A 20,737-nucleotide genomic window follows, 5' to 3' on the forward strand; every position below is an offset into this window, starting at 1 on the left:
TTTAAATTAATTTAAGGGATGTGAGCATCGCTGGCAGGGCCAGCATTTGTTGCGCATCCCGAACTGCCCTTGAGATGGGCATGTATGGCAGAAAATAGGGTGTCTGGCTTTACCCCTCTGGCCCACCTCTAAGGTACCAGGGGGCAGGGAAAGAATGGGAGAATTCTCCTCACGGTGGTGGGGGTGGGGGGGAGGGGGCCATGAGGGGAGGTGGAAAAAATTATCGCATGCCCACATTTTCCTTTCATATCTCACTTCACAAGAATGGGAAACAACTTACTGTTGTATACTCAAAGTAATACAGGCAGTTGTCTGTCAAAATGAACCAACGACGCTTCCATGTCTTCACCCGACCTCCTGTAAAGATAGTGGCAGATGTGTTACATGGGGGTGACACCTTGACGTCTAACCACGCAGCTGATTTTACTCTCTCTTTGGCTGGAATAGGAATATAGGCAGGAGGACAAAGCCAGTGGATGAGACCTGACTCGTTGATGCTTCCCCTCCAGCACCGTGGCACATCGCTATCTACGTGAAAATATGTTTCACACCCTGTATGACAGGTATGGTAACTCTCTGCCCATATCTCACCCCATCTGCTGCTGAAACCCTCGTCCATGCTCTGGTTACCTCCAGGCTCAACTATTCCAGCCCTCTCCTGGCCTGCACCCCCCCCACCATTCCTCACTCTTCCTAAACATCAGCCCATACAAAACTCTGCTGTCCTTATTCTAACTCGCCCCAAATCCCGTTCACCCAACATCCATGTTCTCCTTGAGCTACATTGGTTCCTGGTCCATTGATGTCTCAGTGTGAAAATGGCTGCCACCTTTACCTCAAGAATTACCATAATAATTTATTCTAATTTGAGTGCTTTGGGAGTCATGTGACAAGGTGCTACATAAGTTCCAGTGCTCATATCGCATGGGAACCTTGGCAAGTTCACCATGTGATAAAAGGGACTTGATTCGCCTCAGAGTATTTTCTTGCCTGTTCTGAAGGCGGTTCAGCTGAGGTTCTGTGGCCTCACCCAAGTGACCATCCTTTATACAAGGCTGCTCAGCCAAAGGAAACATCACCGGTAACAGCAGGGGTCACTGGACACTGAGCAAGAGTAGGCACCTTGACGGATCATAGACAAAGAGAAAGTGGGGGGAGGGGTTGCTGGACAAGGAGTCCCTGCCCATAAATGCAGAAAAGGAACACCATAAAATACTGCAAACTAGTTAGCATTAGCCAAAGCTGACCGATCTCACATACCATTAATTTTGCTCAGGGACACGCATGAAGAAGTGTATTTGTTTGAAAAACTTTGGTGATTTATTCTAATCAAATTGGTTTAGAAGCCATATAAAAACAAGAAACGCTGGAAATACTCAGCAGGTCTGGCAGCATTGTGGAGAGAGAAGCAGAGTTAACGTTTCAGGTCAGTGATCCTTCATCAGAACTGCTTTTATATTGGTTTAGAAGCCAATTCAGTAATGCCAACTCTTGTTGGACCTATTCCTGGAGGTTTCATTATATGACCACCTGTCTCCCACTGCCCTGCCCCTACACTCCTGCCACTAGGATGCCCAACACGTCCATCCTAACACAATGTTTTTAGTGCCCCTGTGATTTGTCTCTTGGGTATAGCGCACAGCAGTGACCTGGAGATCAATCTTCACGTCCTGGAGACTCCAGGCCAACACTGGAGGATTGGCAACTTCAGTAATAACTCTGCCCGCTGTTGTTCTGTCAAACTGCGGCTGGGCACTTTGACGGAGATGTACCATCCTTTATCCAGTGTAATGCTACAACCTCCGCAAAGGGTTAGGAGAGTGGGGAAGCTGGCTGTGTTTTTTTTATCCCCCTTATGTGTGACAGTCTAAGAAAATGTCCCATTTTTCACGACAGAGGAAAGAGTCAGGAACATGTGGTTTGTGCACAACTGTCACTGACCCATGCTTTCGATTCCTGACTTCCTGCTGATTGCAAGCACAATAAGCAGGGTCCAGTGTGAGTGTGTGGATTGACACCTTTCTGAAGCTGATATCTGCTGCTACACCATCATCATTAACAGCAACACAGGGAAGGAACACAAGTGGATTTCTCTACTGTTGACCTGTATCTCATTAATGGATAATCCAAGGACAACTCTGAGCCATTTGTATCTTTGACAAGGTTCAGAATCTTACAAGGGTCAAGCATCCACTTTCAGGAAAACTGGATCCTGTACATTATTCCCACAAATGATAGGGTATTGTACATTAATGTTATCCCTACAAATTGTAAGGGATATAAAATTACATTATCCCTACAAATTTTGGGTTATATAAAACATCCCCACAAATTCTAGGGTATTATAAAATGACAGACGGCTGTTTTAGTGACTGGAAGCCAGTGTCCAGTGGCGTACCACAGGGATCTGTGCTGGGTCCCCTATTGTTTGTCATTTATATAAGCGACATAGATGACTATGTGGGGGGTAGGATCAGTAAGTTCGCGGATGACACAAAGATTGGCTGAGTGGTTAACAGTGAGGTGGAGTGTATTAGGTTACAGGAAGATATAGACAGGATGGTCAAATGGGCAGAAAAGTGGCAGATGGAATTTAACGCTGAAAAGTGTGAGGTGATACACTTTGGAAGGAGCAATGTGACACGGAAGTATTAAATGAATGGCCTGAGACTGGGTAGTTCCGAGGAACAAAGGGACCTTGGCGTGTTTGTCCATAGATCTCTGAAGGCAGAAGGGCAGGTTAATAGGGTGGTGAAAAAGGCATATGGGACACTTGCCTTTATCAATCGAGGCATAGATTACAAAAGCAGGGAGGTCATGTTGGAGTTGTACAGAACTTAAGGCGGCACAGTGGCGCAGTGGTTAGCACTGCCGCCTCACAGCTCCAGGGACCCCGGGTTCAATTCTGGGTACTGCCTGTGCGGAGTTTGTAAGTTCTCCCTGTGAACGTGTGGGTTTTCGTCGGGTGCTCCGGTTTCCTCCCACAGCCAAAGACTTGCAGGTGATAGGTAAATTGGCCATTGTAAATTGCCCCTAGTGTAGGTAGGTGGTAGGGAATATGGGATTACTGTAGGGTAAGTATAAATGGGTGGTTGTTGGTCGGCACAGACTCGGTGGGCCGAAGGGCCTGTTTCAGTGCTGTATCTCTAAATAAATAAAAACTTTAGTAAGGCCACAGCTGGAGTACTATGTGCAATTCTGGTCACCACATTATAGGAAGGATGTGATTGCACTGGAGGGGGTGCAGAGGCAATTCACCAGGATGTTGCCTGGGATGGAACATTTAAGCTATGAAGAGAGGTTGGATAGGCTTGGGTTGTTTTCACTGGAGCAGAGAAAACTGAAGGGTGACCTGATCAAGGTGTACAAGATTATGACGGGCATGGACAGAGTGGATAGGGAGCAGCTGTTCCCCTTAGTTGAAGGGTCAGTTACGAGGGGTCACAAGTTTAAGGTGAGGGGTGGGAGGTTTAAAGGGGATTTGAGGAAGAACCTTTCTTTCCAGAGGGGGGTGACAGTCTGGAATGCCCTGCCTGGGCGGGTGGTAGAGGCGGGTTGCCTCACATCCTTTAAAAAGTACCTGGATGAGCACTTGGCACGTCATAGCATGCAAGGCTATGGGCCAAGTGCTGGCAAATGGGATTAGGTAGACAGGTCAGGTGTTTTAATGCATCAGTGCAGATTCGATGGGCCGAAGGGCCTCTTCTGCACTGTATTATTCTGTGATTCTGTGACATTATTCCTATAAATTAGAGTGTATTATAAAACAATTTCTCTACAAATTATTGGGTATAATTAAATGACATTATCCCGACTGTTACAAGATTGCTTCTATTTCTTTTGTAAAATATGTGTTAAGGACTTATATTTGAATTATGGACGCTGATTCATCTGGAATTTTGAAGAAATGGCTGAACTTTGAGGTTTTAAAAAAAAAGAAGTTATAGAAGGTTTGGACTGAGTTTGAACTGCAGGTACTGGAAGGGCACCTGTTCTCAAATAACCCAGCGGGAGTTGTTTTTAACTTGGAGAGATGTTTACAAAGAAGTGACAAGCCAAGATTTATGGTTGTCAGGAGGCTTGATTCTGGAAAAAGTTTTAGCTTTGGTTTGCACTGTTAAAAAAGCCAGTTTGCTTATCGACCTGCCAGGAGTAGATAGCTCATCTCTTCTTCTTGAAAAGAAATCCTGCCTCTTTGAATAAATCTTGCATGGAATGTGTTGCTGCATTCCTGCTGTGAGACCTAATTTGGAGCTTCTGTAGCTGCATCTCTTGGAAAGCCTACCCAAACATCGCCTGGAAGAAACTGTTCTGGGAAGATCCTAGTGACAGCCGCCTATTTGCATTTGGGATGGCAAACCAAAACAACGGACATCTTTCCAGATCTTCTTTTCAGCCTAAGTATTTTTTTTTATTCCTTCTATTTCTTTGTATCAGCTGTAAACAAAAAATCCTTTTTTTCCCCCCAGTTAACAAGTTGTATATGTATGTGTGTGTGAGGGCATGGATATATAAGGGCCTTTAATGTTTCAATTTGTATTTTGTTTTACTGCATTATTGGTTAAAATTTGGTTTATGATAAACTGCTAATTTTGTTGTTTATTAAAGAAACCTGGTTGGTGTGCTTTGTTCTGGGGAAAGATAGAGTATATGATTGACTGTTTCGGTAAGTGGGAATATTTAATTATATGTTGTGACCGTGGAGAAGTAGGACTGAACTAACAGAGCACTCCTCCCGCCTTGGGTATCACATGACGAATTATAGGATATTATAAATGATCATCCTTACAAATTATAGGGGCAATGCCATTTAATAATACCCTACAAATTGTAAAATGAGATTTTTTTTTCTCTAAATAGACTAGTTTCTAATAATTGTATTTTTGTCCACGTGACTGCTCTTTACAAGACAGCAGTTTAGATTCCTTGTGCTCCGAGCAAATAGTCTTGTAAATGCGCTATGGGCTACTGTAGTCTGTGGTTGTGTTTGGTCCATTTCATTTGGACAGTGTCGCCCCACGACTGCAGTCAAAGCCCACTTACCCAGTTTCGAAAGCCATCCTTCCCTCTCTGGATTGAAAAATGTATGCGTTAGGTCATTCCCGTCGTCCTCGGGGATTTTAAATGGCTCATTCCGAATGCTGTCGTACAAATTCTGTTCCAAAGAATCGAAAGGGGAATCTTTTAAATGATTATAATGTGAAGGTTCAGTTTGAAATTCCATCCAACTGACTCTAAAACCCTAGCTGCCCCCCTCTGCATTCCTCAGGAAGGATCTATTGGCCTTGGAAGAGTGTGATGTAGATTCACCAGAATGACACCGGGGCTAAGAGGATTAAATAATGAGGACAAGTTGCATAGACTAGGCTTGTATTCCCTCAAGTAGAGAAGATTAAGGGGTGATCTAATTGAGGATTTGATAGGGTAGTTAGAGAGAAACTATTTCCTCTGGTGAAAGGAGTCCAGAACAAAGGGGCATAACCTAAAAATTAGAGGCAGGGCTGATGTCAGGAAGCACTTCTTCACACAAATGGGAATGGAAATATGAAACTGTCTTCCTCCAAAGGTTGTCGGGGCTGGGCGTCAATTGAAAATATCAAAACTGAAATTAATTTTTGTTCGGTAAGGGTATTAAAGAATATGAATGCAAGACGGGTAGATGCAGCTAAGATACGGATCAGCCATGATCTAATTAAATGGCAGAACAAGCTCACGGGGCTGAATGGCCTCTGCCTGTTCCTGTGTTGCCCCAACCCTTTCAAGCGCTTGTTATTTTCAGGTTATTTTCCAGTGAACCCAAACTGCTAGGCACTTGAAAGCAATGCGTTGTTACCTACCCTGAGTAGTTCATGTGGAAGGTCTCCTCCATTATTAATCCCACGATTCATTGCTATAAACCGCTCCAGTGCTGGTTTCTCCTTAACATTTGGATTGTGTAAACTTGTGTTCAACATAATGATTGCAAAGGACAACACATAGCAGGTGTCTGCAATGAAAAGTATTTGAGCCCTTGAGACACATTTACAATTGCACAATCTGGTAAAGCAATTTCATGAAGATAAGTAAAATCAATGATAACTCCTGTTGGCTTCCTACCAGGAGCTTGTTATAAATCCGAGGGCAAGCCAGACACCTTGCACTCATTGTTTACATGATGATGTAAGATAGAATTATTGCATCTCAAGAATTAACCTGACTGCGTGACATCCTCTGATCAAGCTGCTGGGCAATCAGAAAGCTATTGAAGTCAATCTTCAATACCTACGCTTATCCCTTAGGCAGAGGGGTTTGAGTGGTGGCAACAGCAAATATGGGAGAAAGAAGAGGCTTAAAAGAAGTATTGATAAGAAATAGCATCAGCTGTGGCTCAGTGGGTAGCGTTCTTGCCTCTGAGTCAGAAGGTTGTGGGTTCCGCTACAGAGATCTAAGCACGTAATGTAGGCTGCTATTCAATTGCAGTACTGTGGTGGTGCTGGACTGTATGGGGGAGGTGCAATGTTAAACCAAGGCCCTACCTGTCATCTCAGGTGGATGTAGAAGGACTATGGCATAGTTTTACAGGGGAGTTCTCCCTGGGTGTTTATCTCTCAATTAATACCTAGTGATCTGGTCATTATCACATTGCTGTTTGTGGGAGCTTGCTGTGTACAAATTGGCTGTTATATTTCATACATTACCACAGCGACTACATTGCAAAAGTGCTTCAGTGGCTGTAAAGCGATTAGAGATATCTAGAGGCCATGTATAGTTCTATATAAATGCAACTTGTTCCTTTTGTTTTACATTGCCTGTAGCATTGCCCATGGTCAATTGGTGAGTGTAAGGTTTTTTTCTTTACAAGATGGTGACAGAATTGGGAGTGAGATCTCTGAAATTTGCTAGATAGAGCCGCCTGTGACCAGTGCTTGGAACTACATTGTGACAGTTGACATAGAAAAATTGAATGGGAAATGATGACCCAACAAAATTAAATGTTGGCAGGAAATTGTGACCAAAAATCGTGACAAAGGCAGTGAGTTTTGTCGTAAGGACGTACAGCGCCCTTGAAAGATTTTTAATAATATATAGATAACTCGCAGATAAAACCCTTCCCCGTAATGTTATTGTGATTGTTAGTAAAGAGCTGACTGATTCCTACCAGTTGATTGAAATACGTCCTGGTTGCACTGGCAATACCGTATTGCAAAAGCTTCCATCATTCTGTCGATCTTCTGAGCTTCACCCGGCAATCGGAAGCTCCACAGAAACTGCCTGCATGTAAGAGAAAACATGTAGTTTGGTGTATTGGGTAGGGATACACATGAGGTTTTGTATCGGGGATAGGAAGGGGAAATACTTGGATGCAATGCGCCCGTTAAAATGAGAGATGGGGCTGTTGAGTAAAATAAGTATCTTTACATGATTGGTTGTGAAGGAGAATCCTGGATTGTCCACGGTAATGAAATAATGCTGGATTCCTGTTATGCCTCTCTAACAATGCAGCACAATGCAGGCAAGGGATCCTTTATAGCACCTCCACAATTTCTCCATTTTCAGCTCTTTGTATCCTTTTGGCTTCTTGGTTCTGTAAACCTGAGGTCATCCAAAACTCTGCTGCCCATGTCTTAACTCACACCAAGTCCCATTCCCCTATCACCCCTGTGCTCACTGACCTACACTGACTCCTGGTCAAGCAACATCTTGATTTTAAAACTCTCATCCTTGTTTTCAAATCTCTCCCTGAGCTCGCCCTGCTCTATCTCTGTAACCTCCTCCAGCCCCACAATCCCGCTAGATCTCTGCGCTCCTCTAATTCTGGCCTCTTGAACATCCCTGATTTTAATCGCTCCACCATTGGTGGCCGCGCCTTCAGTTGTCCAGGCCCCAAGCTCTGGAATACCCTCCCGACACCTCTCCGTCTCTCCACCTCGCTTTCCTCCTTTAAGACACCCCTTTGACCTCGCTTTTGGTCATCTGACCGAATATCTCCTTTTGCGGCTGGGTGTCATATTTTGTTTTATAATGCTCCTGTGAAGCGCCTTGGGTTGTTTTATTACATTAAAGGCACTATATAAATATAAGTTGTTGTGCAATGTGGACTAAAATTTCTGTCCATTTGGGAGGTGAGTGGATAGAGTCCACATTCCATCAAGCAGATTTATCGTATATCATTGGCTGAGACCGTCCACCTCACCTGCACAGATCCAAATCGCCAGGATGAAAGGATGGGTGTGTTACAGTCTCATCTACTCTATCTCACAGCTCCCTTCTGACCTGGGACCCCCTCCTCCTCATCTTACAGGGAGAGAAGAGCTACATCCCTGCTTCTTAGACAAAGATTTCTCACAAGTTCCAGAGATGAAAGGACAGTCTCAGAAAGGAGGCCTCTGGGAGGTGATCTGGTAGAACCATGTAAGATTGTTCAAAGTGGGAGTAGAATGAAGGAACATGGGTTCACACTAGTAAAAGATAAATTTAGAATTGATAGTTGGAAGTTGTTTGCACAAAGACTTCTAGTTGGAACCAATGGAGAAACTTGGATTATTTAAGGGACAACCAGAGAATGTTGGGATCTCCCAGCATGGATGAATTAAGATAAACTGAATCACCTTCCTCACCTGTAAATATGTAACCGTTTAACATAATGTATCATTCACTCTTTCTTGTTGCATTCTGGGAAGATAGGAATCATCTGTTTTATCCTAATAAAAATGGCGGGAATGGTTGGATAAGAAAAGAAGGTAGTATGGAAAAATGAAACAGAAGATCAGAAACTGAAGGGAAAGAAAAGAACACAGAAGAGACTTTGAAAATCCGTGAGGTGAAAGAGAACCTTTGAACAAGTTTGTGCAGGAAGTGAAACAATTGACAACCCCAGTCAAAAGTTCTCACCGTAGAGCCTGTACAAGATTGAGGTCAGCAAACTCGTGCAGTTCAACAAAACACTGTAGAATCCTGATGTATAATGGTTCTCTGTGGAGAAAAAAGAAAAGGAAAATCAAGATAGTTTTTCAGAGGTGTCTTTGCTCAGGGTTGTCAACCCTGGTTGGACACATTCCTGGAGGTTTCATCATGTGACGTCTCACCTCCGATCACTCGGCCCCCCCCCCTCCCCTACGCTGCTGCCATTGGTCAAGTGACATGTCCATCCTCAAGGCACCCTGCCTTTCCCCAGCCAATTAGAAATCTAACAGAGTCTCAGTCAGCAGGAAAGGCAGCAGAGTTGTTATGTTAATGGACTAGTACTCCACACCTCACTGGTACTAATGAACAAAGAACAAAGAACAGTACAGCACAGGAACAGGCCATTTGGCCCTCCAAGCCTGCGCTGATCTTGATGCCTGCCGAAACTAACACCTTCTGCACTTCCGGGGCCCATATCCCTCTATTCCCTTCCTATTCATATATTTGTCAAGATGTCTCTTAAACGTCGCTATCGTATCTGCTTCCACTACCTCCCCTGGCAGCAAGTTCCAGGCACTCACCACCCTCTGTGTAAAAAAGCTTGCCTCGCACATCCCCTCTAAACTTTGCCCCTCGCACCTTAAACCTATGTCCCCTAGTAACTGACTCTTCCACCCTGGGAAAAAGCTTCTGACTATCCACTCTGTCCATGCCGCTCATAACTTTGTAAACCTCTATCAGGTCGCCCCTCCACCTCCGTCGTTCCAGTGAAAACAATCCGATTTTTTCCAACCTCTCCTCATAGCTAATGCCCTCCAGACTAGGCAACATCCTGGTAAACCTCTTCTGCACCCTCTCCAAAGCCTCCGCGTCCTTCTGGTAGTGTGGCGACCAGAATTACACGCAATATTCTAAGTGTGGCCTAACTAAGATTCTGTACAGCTGCAACATGACTTGCCAATTTTTATACTCTATGCCCCGACCGATGAAGGCAAGCATGCCATATGCCTTCTTGACTACCTTATCCACCTGCGTTGCCACTTTCAGTGACCTGTGGACCTGTACGCCCAGATCTCTCTGCCTGTCAATACTCCTAAGGGTTCTGCCATTTACTGTATATCTCCCACCTGCATTAGACCTTCCAAAATGCATTACCTCATATTTGTCCGGATTAAACTCCATCTGCCATTTCTCCGCCCAAGTCTCCAACCGATCTACATCCTGCTGTATCCTCTGACAATCCTCATCACTATCCGTAACTCCACCAACCTTTGTGTCGTCCGCAAACTTACTAATCAGACCAGCTACATTTTCCTCCAAATCATTTATATATACTACAAACAGCAAAGGTCCCAGCACTGATCCCTGCGGAACACCACTAGTCACATCCCTCCATTCAGAAAAACACCCATCCACTGTTACCCTCTGTCTTCTGTGACTGAGCCAGTTCTGTATCCATCTTGCCAGCTCACCTATGATCCCGTGTGACTTCACCTTTTGCACCAGTCTGCCATGCAGGACCTTGTCAAAGGCTTTACTAAAGTCCATATAGACAACATCCTTCCTTCATCTATCACCTTCGTCACTTCCTCAAAAAATTCAATCAAATTAGTAAGACACGACCTCCCCTTCACAAAACCATGCTGTCTCTCGCTAATAATTTTTTTTTGTTTCCAAATGGGAGTAAATCCCGTCCCGTAGAATCCTTTCTAATAGTTTCCCTACCACAGACATAAGGCTCACCGGCCTATAATTTCCTGGATTATCCTTACCACCCTTCTTAAACAAAGGAACAACATTGGCTATTCTCCAGTCCTCTGGGACCTCACCTGTAGCCAATGAGGACGCAAAGATTTCTGTCAAGGCCCCAGCAATTTCTTCCCTTGCCTCCTTCAGTATTCTAGGGTAGATCCCATCAGGCCCTGGGGACTTGCCTACCTTAATGTTTTGCAAGACACCCAACACCTCCTCCTTTTTGATAATGAGATGACTGAGACTATCTGCACTCCCTTCCCTAGGCTCATCATCCACCAGGTCCTTCTCCTTGGTGAATACTGATGCAAAGTACTCATTTAGCACCTCACCCATTTCCTCTGGCTCCACGCATAGATTCCCATCTCTGTCCTTGAGTGGGCCAACCCTTTCCCTGGTTACCCTCTTTATATATGTATAAAAAGCCTTGGGATTTTCCTTAATCCTGTTTGCCAATGACTTTTCATGACCCCTTTTAGCCCTCCTAACTTCTTGCTTAAGTTCCTTCCTACTGTCTTTATATTCCTCAAGTGCTTCATCTGTGCTTTCCAGTCCTTACAAATGCTTCCTTTTTCTTTTTGACTAGGCTCACAATATCCCGCGTTATCCAAGGTTCCCGAAACTTGCCAAACTTGTCTTTCTTCCACACAGGAACATGCTGGTCCTGCATTCTAACCAGCTGACGTTTGAAAGACTCCCACATGTCAGATGTTGATTTACCCTCAAACAGCCGTCCCCAATCTAAATTCTTCAGTTCCTGCCTAATATTGTTATAATTAGCCTTCCCCCAATTTAGCATCTTCACCCGAGGACTACTCTTATCCTTATCCACAAGTACCTTAAAACTTATGGAATTATAGTCACTGCTCCCGAAATGCTCCCCCACTGAAACCTCGACCACCTGGCCGGGCTCATTCCCCAATACCAGGTCCAGAATGGCCCCATCCCAAGTTGGACTATCTACATACTGTTTCAAGAAGCCCTCCTGGATGCTCCTCACAAATTCTGCCCCATCCAAGCCCCTAGCACTAAGTGAGTCCCAGTCAATATTGGGGAAGTTAAAATCACCCACCACTACAACCCTGTTACCTTTACATCTTTCCAAAATCTGTCTACATATCTGCTCCTCTACCTCCCGCTGGCTGTTGAGAGGCCTGTTGTAAACCCCCAACATCGTGACTGCACCCTTCCTATTCCTGAGCTCCACCCATATTGCCTCGCTGCACGACCCCTCCGAGGTGTCCTCCCGCAGTACAGCTGTGATATTCTCCTTAACCAGTAATGCAATTCCCCCACCCCTTTTACATCCCCCTCTATCCCGCCTGAAGCTTCTAAAGCCTGGAACATTTAGCTGCCAATCCTGCCCTTCCCTCAACCAAGTCTCTGTAATAGCAACAACATCAATATTAATGATCCAGGAACATGAGTTCAAATCCCTCCACAGCAACTGGGGAATTTTAAATTCAGTTGGTTAAACAAATCCGGAATTAAAAAGTTGGTATCAGTAATGGTGATCATGAAACTACTGGATTGTTGTAAAAACCCATCTGGTTCACTAACATCCCTTTAGGGAGGGAAATCTGCTGTCTTTACTTGGTATGGTCTATAAGTGAACCCCACAGCAGTGTAGTTGACTCTGAAAAGGCCTAGAAAGCCATTCAGTTATATTCAAGGTGGCAGCTCACCACCACCTTCTCGAGGGCAATTAGGATCGGGCAATAAACGCTGACCCAGCCAGCGACGCCCACACCCCATGATTGAATAAATAAATGTCCGATTGGATGATTCTTGACTGTCAGTCAAACAGCCTTCTTTTTCTCCACTCTCCAATATTTTTATATTTAATTAATTAAAGTGTTCAAATAAAATGAAAATAGCACACTATTTCTTTTAAAGGCCCCTTCTAGATTTATCTCCCCGATGTGTTGCTTGCAGCAACATCCAGGAGATTAATCTTTAATTTCTGGAGTGTCCAGGACTTTTGTAAAGTTCCTGCTGCCATTTACAGGATGACAATCCTATGTTACAGGAAAACATACTCGGGCCTAAAAAGTTCAAATCAAAAGCAAGGAAAGCACTTCAACATCTGGGACCCCAACTGCAAATGCTGGAAATGTGAAACATGTCAGGCAGCAACTGTGGAGGGAACAGGCAAGGTGTGAACTGTTCATCAGAACTGGAAAACGAACAAGCATTTAAACAGGAACCGAGCGACAGGAAAGGGGAGTGGGGGGAAGGAAAACAAACTGCACGCAAGTCAGGCTGATGGAATGACCGCAATGATGCTTAAACTTACTTTGATTTGGATGATGGTTAGATAATATTTACAAAACAAAAATCCATTTAAAATAATTGGAAAGAAAGCCAAGAAGGATGATCTGGAATGCGCTGCCTCAATGGGCAGTGGAAACAGATTCAATAGTAACTTTCAAATGGGAAGTGGATAAAAGCTTGAAAAGTAAAAATTTGCAGGGTTATGGGAAAAGAGCAGGGGAATGGGACTGACTGGATAGCTCTTTCAAAGAGCTGGCGCAGACACGATGGGCCGAATGGCCTTATCTCATGTTGTATGATTGTATGATGGGATGAAGCGTAATACAAGATATGAAATGGAGCCAGAGGATATGTGAATAGCTGGCGTGGTGAGGGGTAAGTCTGGACTGATACTGAAACAAGTGGGAAGTGGCCAACTAGAGCAAGCGGCCTTGGGGGGTGGTGGTGGTGGCAGATGAAGTCTGAGAGTGAAGACTCCCAGACAGCATGGTGTTTCAATGGACTATCGCATTCAAGCTTGATCCTGTCCGGACCTACATCCACATGCACGCACTCACATGCGTGAATACATGCAAGCCCATGCAGAAACACGGACGCACGCATGCATGCATTCACAAGCTTGCAACAGGCATCTGTCGGGATAGTAATACTCTACAGAATAATAATCGGGAGTGAGAACCATCACCGATTCTCTTCTTTGCAAATGGGAGCACTGAGGCCAATTGTAGCGGCCTGACCACTGCTGCAGCTGATTTAGCATCAGACACAGTTGGAACCCAAAGCTCTTCTAATCTTTATGCTCAGCCACTCATTCTCTGAAGTAGCATGGTCCCCATGTGCAGCATAATAAGAGGAACAAAGTTGAGTACTGAGTACTGAGGGAGTGCAGCACTGTCAGTGGTGCTAACTTCCAGATGAGTCATTAAACCAAGACCCCGTCAGCTCTCTCAGGTGGTTATAACACTATTTTAAAGAAGTGCAGGGAAATTCTCCCCAGTGTCCTGGACAATATTTATCCCTCAACCAACAGCTAAAAACAAATTATCTGGTCGTTATCACAGGGCTGTGTGTGTGGGAGCTTATTGTGCGCAAATTGGCTGCCACATAATCTTACGTTACAACTTGACTACACGTCATAAAGCATTTAATTGGCTGTAAAGACCTGAGATCGTGAAAGGCTTTATAAATGCAAGTTCTTGCTATTTCTTCCTCAGCTTTTAAAGGACATGTGTTGGGTTGCACTTTACAGTTGACCAATCCTATGAATTCCATTGGATATCGGTCTCACCTCAGTCCGAGATAGTCTCCAATGGCTGTTTTATGCAGACCTTCCCCCTTGTACAGGAACTTGGCAATATCTTCTTCCTTCGGAGACAGCAACTTGTTCTGTATCAAATACTCGATACCCTAAGGCAATGAAAAAGCAAGTCATTAGCATAGCTCCAAGTTCACATCAATCGGAACCAGTGCACTTTCACCAGAACGACTTTCAGGCCCTACCAGGGCAAAGACAGCAAAACTCTTATTGCAAACGTCGGAAAATTTTCAATAAAAATAAGATTACATTCAAGTAATTCAAAAGAGACAGCAACTTACAAAAACTACAACTTGCTTTTATATAGTGCTTTTATAATGTAGTAAACATTTGACATTGAGCCATATAAAGAGATATTTGGACAGGCGCCCAAAAGCTTGGTCCAAGAGGTAGGTTTTAAGGAGTGTGTTAAAAGAGGAGAGTGTTAAAAGAGAGGCAGAGAATTTAGGGAGGGAATTCCAGAGCTTAGGGCCCAGGCAACTGAAAGTATGACTGCCAAAGGTGGAGCAAAGGAAACTGGGAATGCACAAGAGGTCAGAATTGAAGCAGCATACAAGTAACCTAATGAAGAAAATACTTCCTGTGCTGTAAAGGATCTTGGATGAGCCACCTGTAGAATGCAACTGGTCCTATGAAAGTCTTTTACGGGTGGATTCACTTTCTGGAGTTTTGCTTGGTTCCTCGTTGGTGATCTCATGATGTTATTATCTTGGAATTTGAATGGGTTGGGTAACGTGTAGAAAAGTGCCCTCTTAGTCTCTGCAGGAAAAGTGGCTTCAATGGAGCTAAAACCTTTTCCTTACTCCATTTTGTAAAATAGAAAGGGACTATAAAATACAACCTAGAGGCATCTGCCATGTTGATATACTAACTAACCCAACCTTGCTATGTTACAATTCAGGTTTATGGCCATTACATAGGATGAGATAGAAATTACACTGCGGAAACTGGCCAATTGCCCCAACTGGTGTTAATGTTCCACACAATCTTCCTCCTACCTCTCTTCATCTAACCCGATCAGAATCATCTATTCCTTTCTCCCTCACGTCCTTGCATAGGCTGCCTTTAAATGCGTCTATACTCTTAAAAATGGTGAATAGGTGGGACAGAGTGGAAGTGGAGAGAATATATCACTTGTGGGGAAATCCAAAACTAGGGAACCATAAATATAAGATAGTTATTAATAAATCCTGTAGGAAAATAAGGAGAAAAATGTGTAGAGAGAGGTATATAAGGTAATGAACAGGCCAGATTGTGTAGCCATTGACAGATTATTTCAGTGTGACAGATTGGGCAGGACCAGGGTTGTGCATTTAAGCAATGCAAGAGCAGCAGTAGGCTAGATGTTTGGCACTTCTTTCTTTCCCCAGAGAGTGTGGACCATTGGAAAAAGTTACCAGCTCGTGTGGTCTGTGCTGATTCTCCGCACACTTTCAAAAGAACACTGATGCGGTTCTTGGATGGGAGAGTGACAGCATCTTATATAGGTAAGCAATTTACCAGTTAATATAAGCATTGTCAAAATGGTCTCCTGGACCGAATTTGATCACTTGAGAGACTCGGTGAGGCATTTTCCCGATTTTCTTTTCCCTCTTTTTAGCCCATGATTTTCTTGTTCTGTTTTTTTTTTATTAACTCCACCCAGGAGATTACACAGCTGCAGAGGAGATAGGAAATGTCTAGTCAGACATCATGAAAATGGAGCAGACTTACTGGACCAGCTAGCCCATTATTTTCCTATGTTCATATTGCAAAAGAAAATGAAGATCTATTACGAAGTCAAAAGGAACTTTTTTTTAAATTTCTAAGACTTCAGCAGTAGTCATGCAAGTTATCAGTTAATCAGTTCTTTGTGTTTGGAATAGCTTTTGGCATTTCTTACAAACATCTTTGTTTCCTGTGGTTTTTCTATGTTACTGCCCACACAATGAGCTGCACTGAATAAGAATGTTTGAACGCTGTGAGTCAACTTGCTGTCTCCGGATAACGATTGCCAACACTTCTACAAAGAAGACAGTCTGGTGTTTATTTTATGAGGTTTTGCTGCTTCTTAACCTGCAACCTGAGAAACCCAAGAGGTTCTACATCAACACCATATTTTCTGAATTAATAACAAACCTCCATATTCTGACCTTTCCCATTTCAATTTGGTCCATTCAGTTGAGAGCAAAACTGAATCTTCTGTCCAATAATTACCCGGACTGCTCTCAGTTTGGCAAAAGCAGATTCAAATATTCACTTATTTCTAGTATCTGAAGGACGGTTTGTCTCTGTAACCTCCCCCAGCCCGACAACCTTCTGAGAACTTTATGTTCCTCCAACGCTGGCCTTCTGAGCGTCCCCCATATCCTTCAGCCCACCATGGATGGCCATGCCTTCAGACATCTGGGTCTTAAGCTCTAGAATGCCATCCCAAAACCTTGTTACCTCACTACCTCTTGCTCCTCCTTTAAACTATGCTTAAACCCTACCTCTTTGGCCAAACGTGTGGTCACCTATCCTAAAGTCTCCTTCTTTGGCCCAGTTTCAACTTTTGTCTGTTTACACTCCTGTGAAGGTGTGTTTTCCTACATTTAAAGGTGCTATATAGATGCAAGTTGTTGTTGTGAGTGGTCGGGCTGATGGGTTTGAATTAGTCAATAGGGAATTCTTTCCAGCCTCGGGATGAAACCAAAAATTCTGTTTTCCTATTAAATCCTTGCGTTCAGCTTGTTAGGGAATGTACTCTCCATGATAAAGCATAGGAGCAGAAGTAGGTCATTCAGGCCGTCATGTCTGTTCTGCTATTCTGCACCATTATGGGACTTGAACCCACAACCTTCTGACTCACAGCACGAGGACTACCAACTGCATCATGTCTGACACCTTTTTTCTGTGAAAGCTTGCTTTCTAATTTCCCTTATGAATGGCCGAGCCCTAATTTTAAAATTATGCCCCAGAGGTAATCGTTTGTCTGTAGCTAACTATTGAATTTTTTAAAATCCGTATAAACATCTTGACTAAATTCCCCTCAACCTTCTAAACTCAAGGAATTAGAGGGAAAGTTTATGCAACATATCCTCATGAAATAACCATTTAAGCTCTGGTATCATTCTTGTGAATCTGTGCTGGAACCCTTCCAAGTCCAATATATCTTTCCCGAGGTGCGGTGCCCAAAACTGAATATAGTACTCCAGATGGGGTCTAACCAAGGCACTAGACAACTTCCTGACTTCTGAATTCCATCCCCCTTAAGATAGAGGACAAGTTGACAGTGTCATTGTGCTTCCCTGTGTAGACTCTTTGTTTGGAAGCAAATCTCAGCTACCTTTTCATCTGTGGGTTAATTTTGCAAGGTGCCAGCTGAGCCTAAAGTAGAATATCACACTTTGATGGCATTTATGGGTAGGGCAGAGGCACAATGAGCAGAGGGACGTAGATCCCCTGAGTTTTTGTGAGGTTTATTCCATCTTTCCACTGTAACTTTGCCGTAGATCAATGGAAACCCCCAGAGAAACAGCATAAACCATCTCTCCAGGGCTTTCGATAATCAAAGTGACAGCTTTGAGATCAAGACCGAGGAACCTCTGCTTAAAATACCCCATAGTATATCATTTCTGATAGCAGATGTACCATTGACTTAGGATTGCCAACACTCGTTGGACATATTCTTCACATGACCCCCTGCCTCCATGCACCCTGTCCCCACACTCCTGCCATTGGTCACCTAATATGCCCCGCCTTCCCACACATCATTTAAAAAACAGGCTCTTCATGACCCAATTGGACAATTCTTGATTGTCAGTCAAACAGCATTTTCTCCCATGCTTGATGATTTTATGAAGAATAAAACAAAAGTGTCCAAAGATTTTTTTAATACCCCTATAATGTCGCTCACAGCAGTGCCCTGAAGATGAATTTTTATTTCCTGGAGATTCCAGGGAAAGTGTATATTGACTGGTACCATGAAGTAATCCACAGCCATTTCAAAGAGGTCATTTTGAAGGAATGAAGGTAGTGAACAATATTAAAAGCTGCAGTTTGCTACCGCAACTTTCCAAATTCCTTTGGACAGATTATCATGAAAGTTTGCTTCGTGTACTGAACAGGCTAAAGGATGATCATGTTGAGAAATGTAGTGTTTGTTTGTGCTGCAGTGAACCTTCAGCCCTGGTGATCACAATACAAAAATGATTCACACTCTCAAAGAAGACATGTAGGGGCAGCGTAGCTTGTTCAAACACCAGTGAACTGTCGTCTCCTACTCAGCAGCAGAGAGGTTAAGAGAAGGGTGCCCACCCTCATTGTGTAGGAAAACCAGAAGGGTCTTTGGGAAGCAGAGGAAACTGTACAAAGGAGGGGTTCACTTTCCAAAAAGAAATTCCTACCAGAGGGACTCTTCCTCTGGTTGGGTTTCAGATACTTTAAAGTCTTCCAAAAACACTAATGAGGAATATGGGGACAACCTCTTCAACCCATAGTGGAGAGAGATGTGCTATTTTAGCAGACTGATGCTGTATTGTGAATTTCATGCAGTTTCCTGTCATTGCAGCTGAGCGAGTTACAAAGGAAATAGCCGTGTATTTGTGGACAGAGACTAAATCAGCCTAGGTATTAACCCTTTCACTACCAGAAGTGCCCTCATTGACCTTGCCATAAAATATCCAACTGAACAGGATTTTTTAGGAATAGGACGAGGCTTAAGAAGCCCATGACTATTTTACGAGCGTGGGGTCTCACCATATTCTTCAACTCCTTCTCGATCCAAAAACTTAATCACATGTACCTATTTGAACCTTCCCGAATAACTTTTTCCACAGCTCTATTATTCTTTGAATGAAGGAAGTGTTCCCTGACTTCCCTTCTAATCTAACCTTTCACCTCTTAGTCACAGAGCAAACAATGTGCCTGGGCCAACTCCGTGAGTCCTGTAGTGTTTGATTGATCAGGGTTTGATTGTATCAGTCTGTCCACTATTGGGGTTTTCTTTGTAGTCTTGAAGACAGTTTCTCAAGTTGGAGCATTCACACTCCAGAGACTTGAGCACATAATCCAAACTGACACTTCCAGTGCCCTACTGAGGGAGTGCTGCACTGTCAGAGGCTCAGTCTTTCAGGTGAGACATTAAATTGAGGCCCCATCTGCCCTCTCATAGAAATCCCACAGCACTATTGGAAGAAGAGTTGTGGCTGAAAGCTAAAACTGAGCATAAGGAAAGCCTGGCAGTGCCTGTCTTTACCAGGACAGTTTGCTGTAGCAACATACTGAGTCACTGAATAGGGCCGTGGTAAAAGATAAAAAAGCATCTTTCACAACCGAAGGACATTCCAAGTGCTTTTTAGCTAATGAAGTACTTTTGAAGTGTAGTCATTGTTGTAATGTAGGAAAAGCAGTAGCCAATTTGCGCACAGCAAGATCCCACAAACAAACACTGTGATAAATTAACCCGATAATCTATTTTAGTGGGTGGTTGATGGATAAATATCATCCAGGGTACCGGGGAGATTTCTTGTACGTTTCTTCACATTAGTGCCATGGGATCTTTTACAACCACCTGAGAGGGCAGACGGGACCTTGGCTTATCATTTCAGTTCAAAAGGTGGCACCTCTGACAGTGCAGCACTCACTCAATACTGCACCTGAGTGCCAGCCTAGATTTTAAGCTTATGTTTCTGGAGCAGGACTTGAACCCACAACCTTCTAACTCAGCAGCCAGCAGGCCGCCCACTGAGCCACAGCTAACCACTGTGCACGATGGTGGCCTTGCGACGACTATTCTTCCGGTTCCTTCTGTCCATAGGGACAGCACCTGGCCTCTGCTCACCTCCTCCCTATGAGCAGGATGGTTGAGATTGAGGACTCAGCATTCATGTGGGTGCATGGAGATGCAGGCAGATGTAAGCCAATCACCCAGCACTTAGTGTGTTGCCGTTTTTAAGCACAACATCTCCACTTGATTAATATTATTCCTTTTACCTGAATTTTGTTACGAGACACCTTAGTTCCACTGTATAAATGTCTAAAAGGAATAATGTTACAAGGGGAAAAAGCAAATCATGTTGATGCAGGAACTCAGCGTTGGAAAACGTCTGTTCTTTCAGGATTGTAGTCAAATATTACTTTCCTGAGACACTGCAAAAGAAATAAATGCCACCGGATACTCAGTGGTGTGCTTGGATGTGTGATTTCCACCAATCTCAGCCTTAGCACTAACACTAGAGGTAGTTCAAGCTGAAGGCTCTGGGCTTCCTTATAGAAAAAAGAGAGCAGGCAGTAGCAACCTAGTCTATGTTTAATCATGGAAGGGAATTGGATAAATGTTACAAGGGGAAAAAGTCTGTTCTTTCAGGATTGTAGCCAAGGAGAAAAGAATTGCAAGGATACAGGGAAAGAGCAAGGGAGTGGGACTAACTGAATTAGTCTTCAAAAGAGCCAATGGCCTCCTTTTGTGCTATGATTCTAGAATGCGATGGAAGTAAAATAAAAAGGAGAATTCTAATCATTGACAATATATTCCCTGAACATTGACAGCTT

General features: G+C 43.7%; 1 protein-coding gene across 3 annotated transcripts in view; it reads right to left on the reverse strand.

Annotated features, from left to right (window-relative positions):
- Nucleotides 1-20,737, reverse strand: part of LOC137353382 (cytohesin-2-like) — a 79,675-nt gene that overhangs the window by 6,106 nt on the left and 52,832 nt on the right. For all 3 annotated transcript variants that reach the window (XM_068019591.1, XM_068019592.1, XM_068019593.1), the window contains 6 exons: nucleotides 14,198-14,316; nucleotides 8,872-8,952; nucleotides 7,139-7,251; nucleotides 5,838-5,986; nucleotides 5,044-5,155; nucleotides 281-357 (listed from right to left, as the gene is read on the reverse strand). In XM_068019591.1, the coding sequence (XP_067875692.1) occupies nucleotides 281-357; nucleotides 5,044-5,155; nucleotides 5,838-5,986; nucleotides 7,139-7,251; nucleotides 8,872-8,952; nucleotides 14,198-14,316 (651 nt within the window). The remainder of the gene's footprint in view (nucleotides 1-280; nucleotides 358-5,043; nucleotides 5,156-5,837; nucleotides 5,987-7,138; nucleotides 7,252-8,871; nucleotides 8,953-14,197; nucleotides 14,317-20,737) is intronic.

This window comes from Heterodontus francisci, chromosome 41 (genome assembly GCF_036365525.1).
Source record: "Heterodontus francisci isolate sHetFra1 chromosome 41, sHetFra1.hap1, whole genome shotgun sequence".
NCBI lineage: Eukaryota > Metazoa > Chordata > Chondrichthyes > Heterodontiformes > Heterodontidae > Heterodontus > Heterodontus francisci.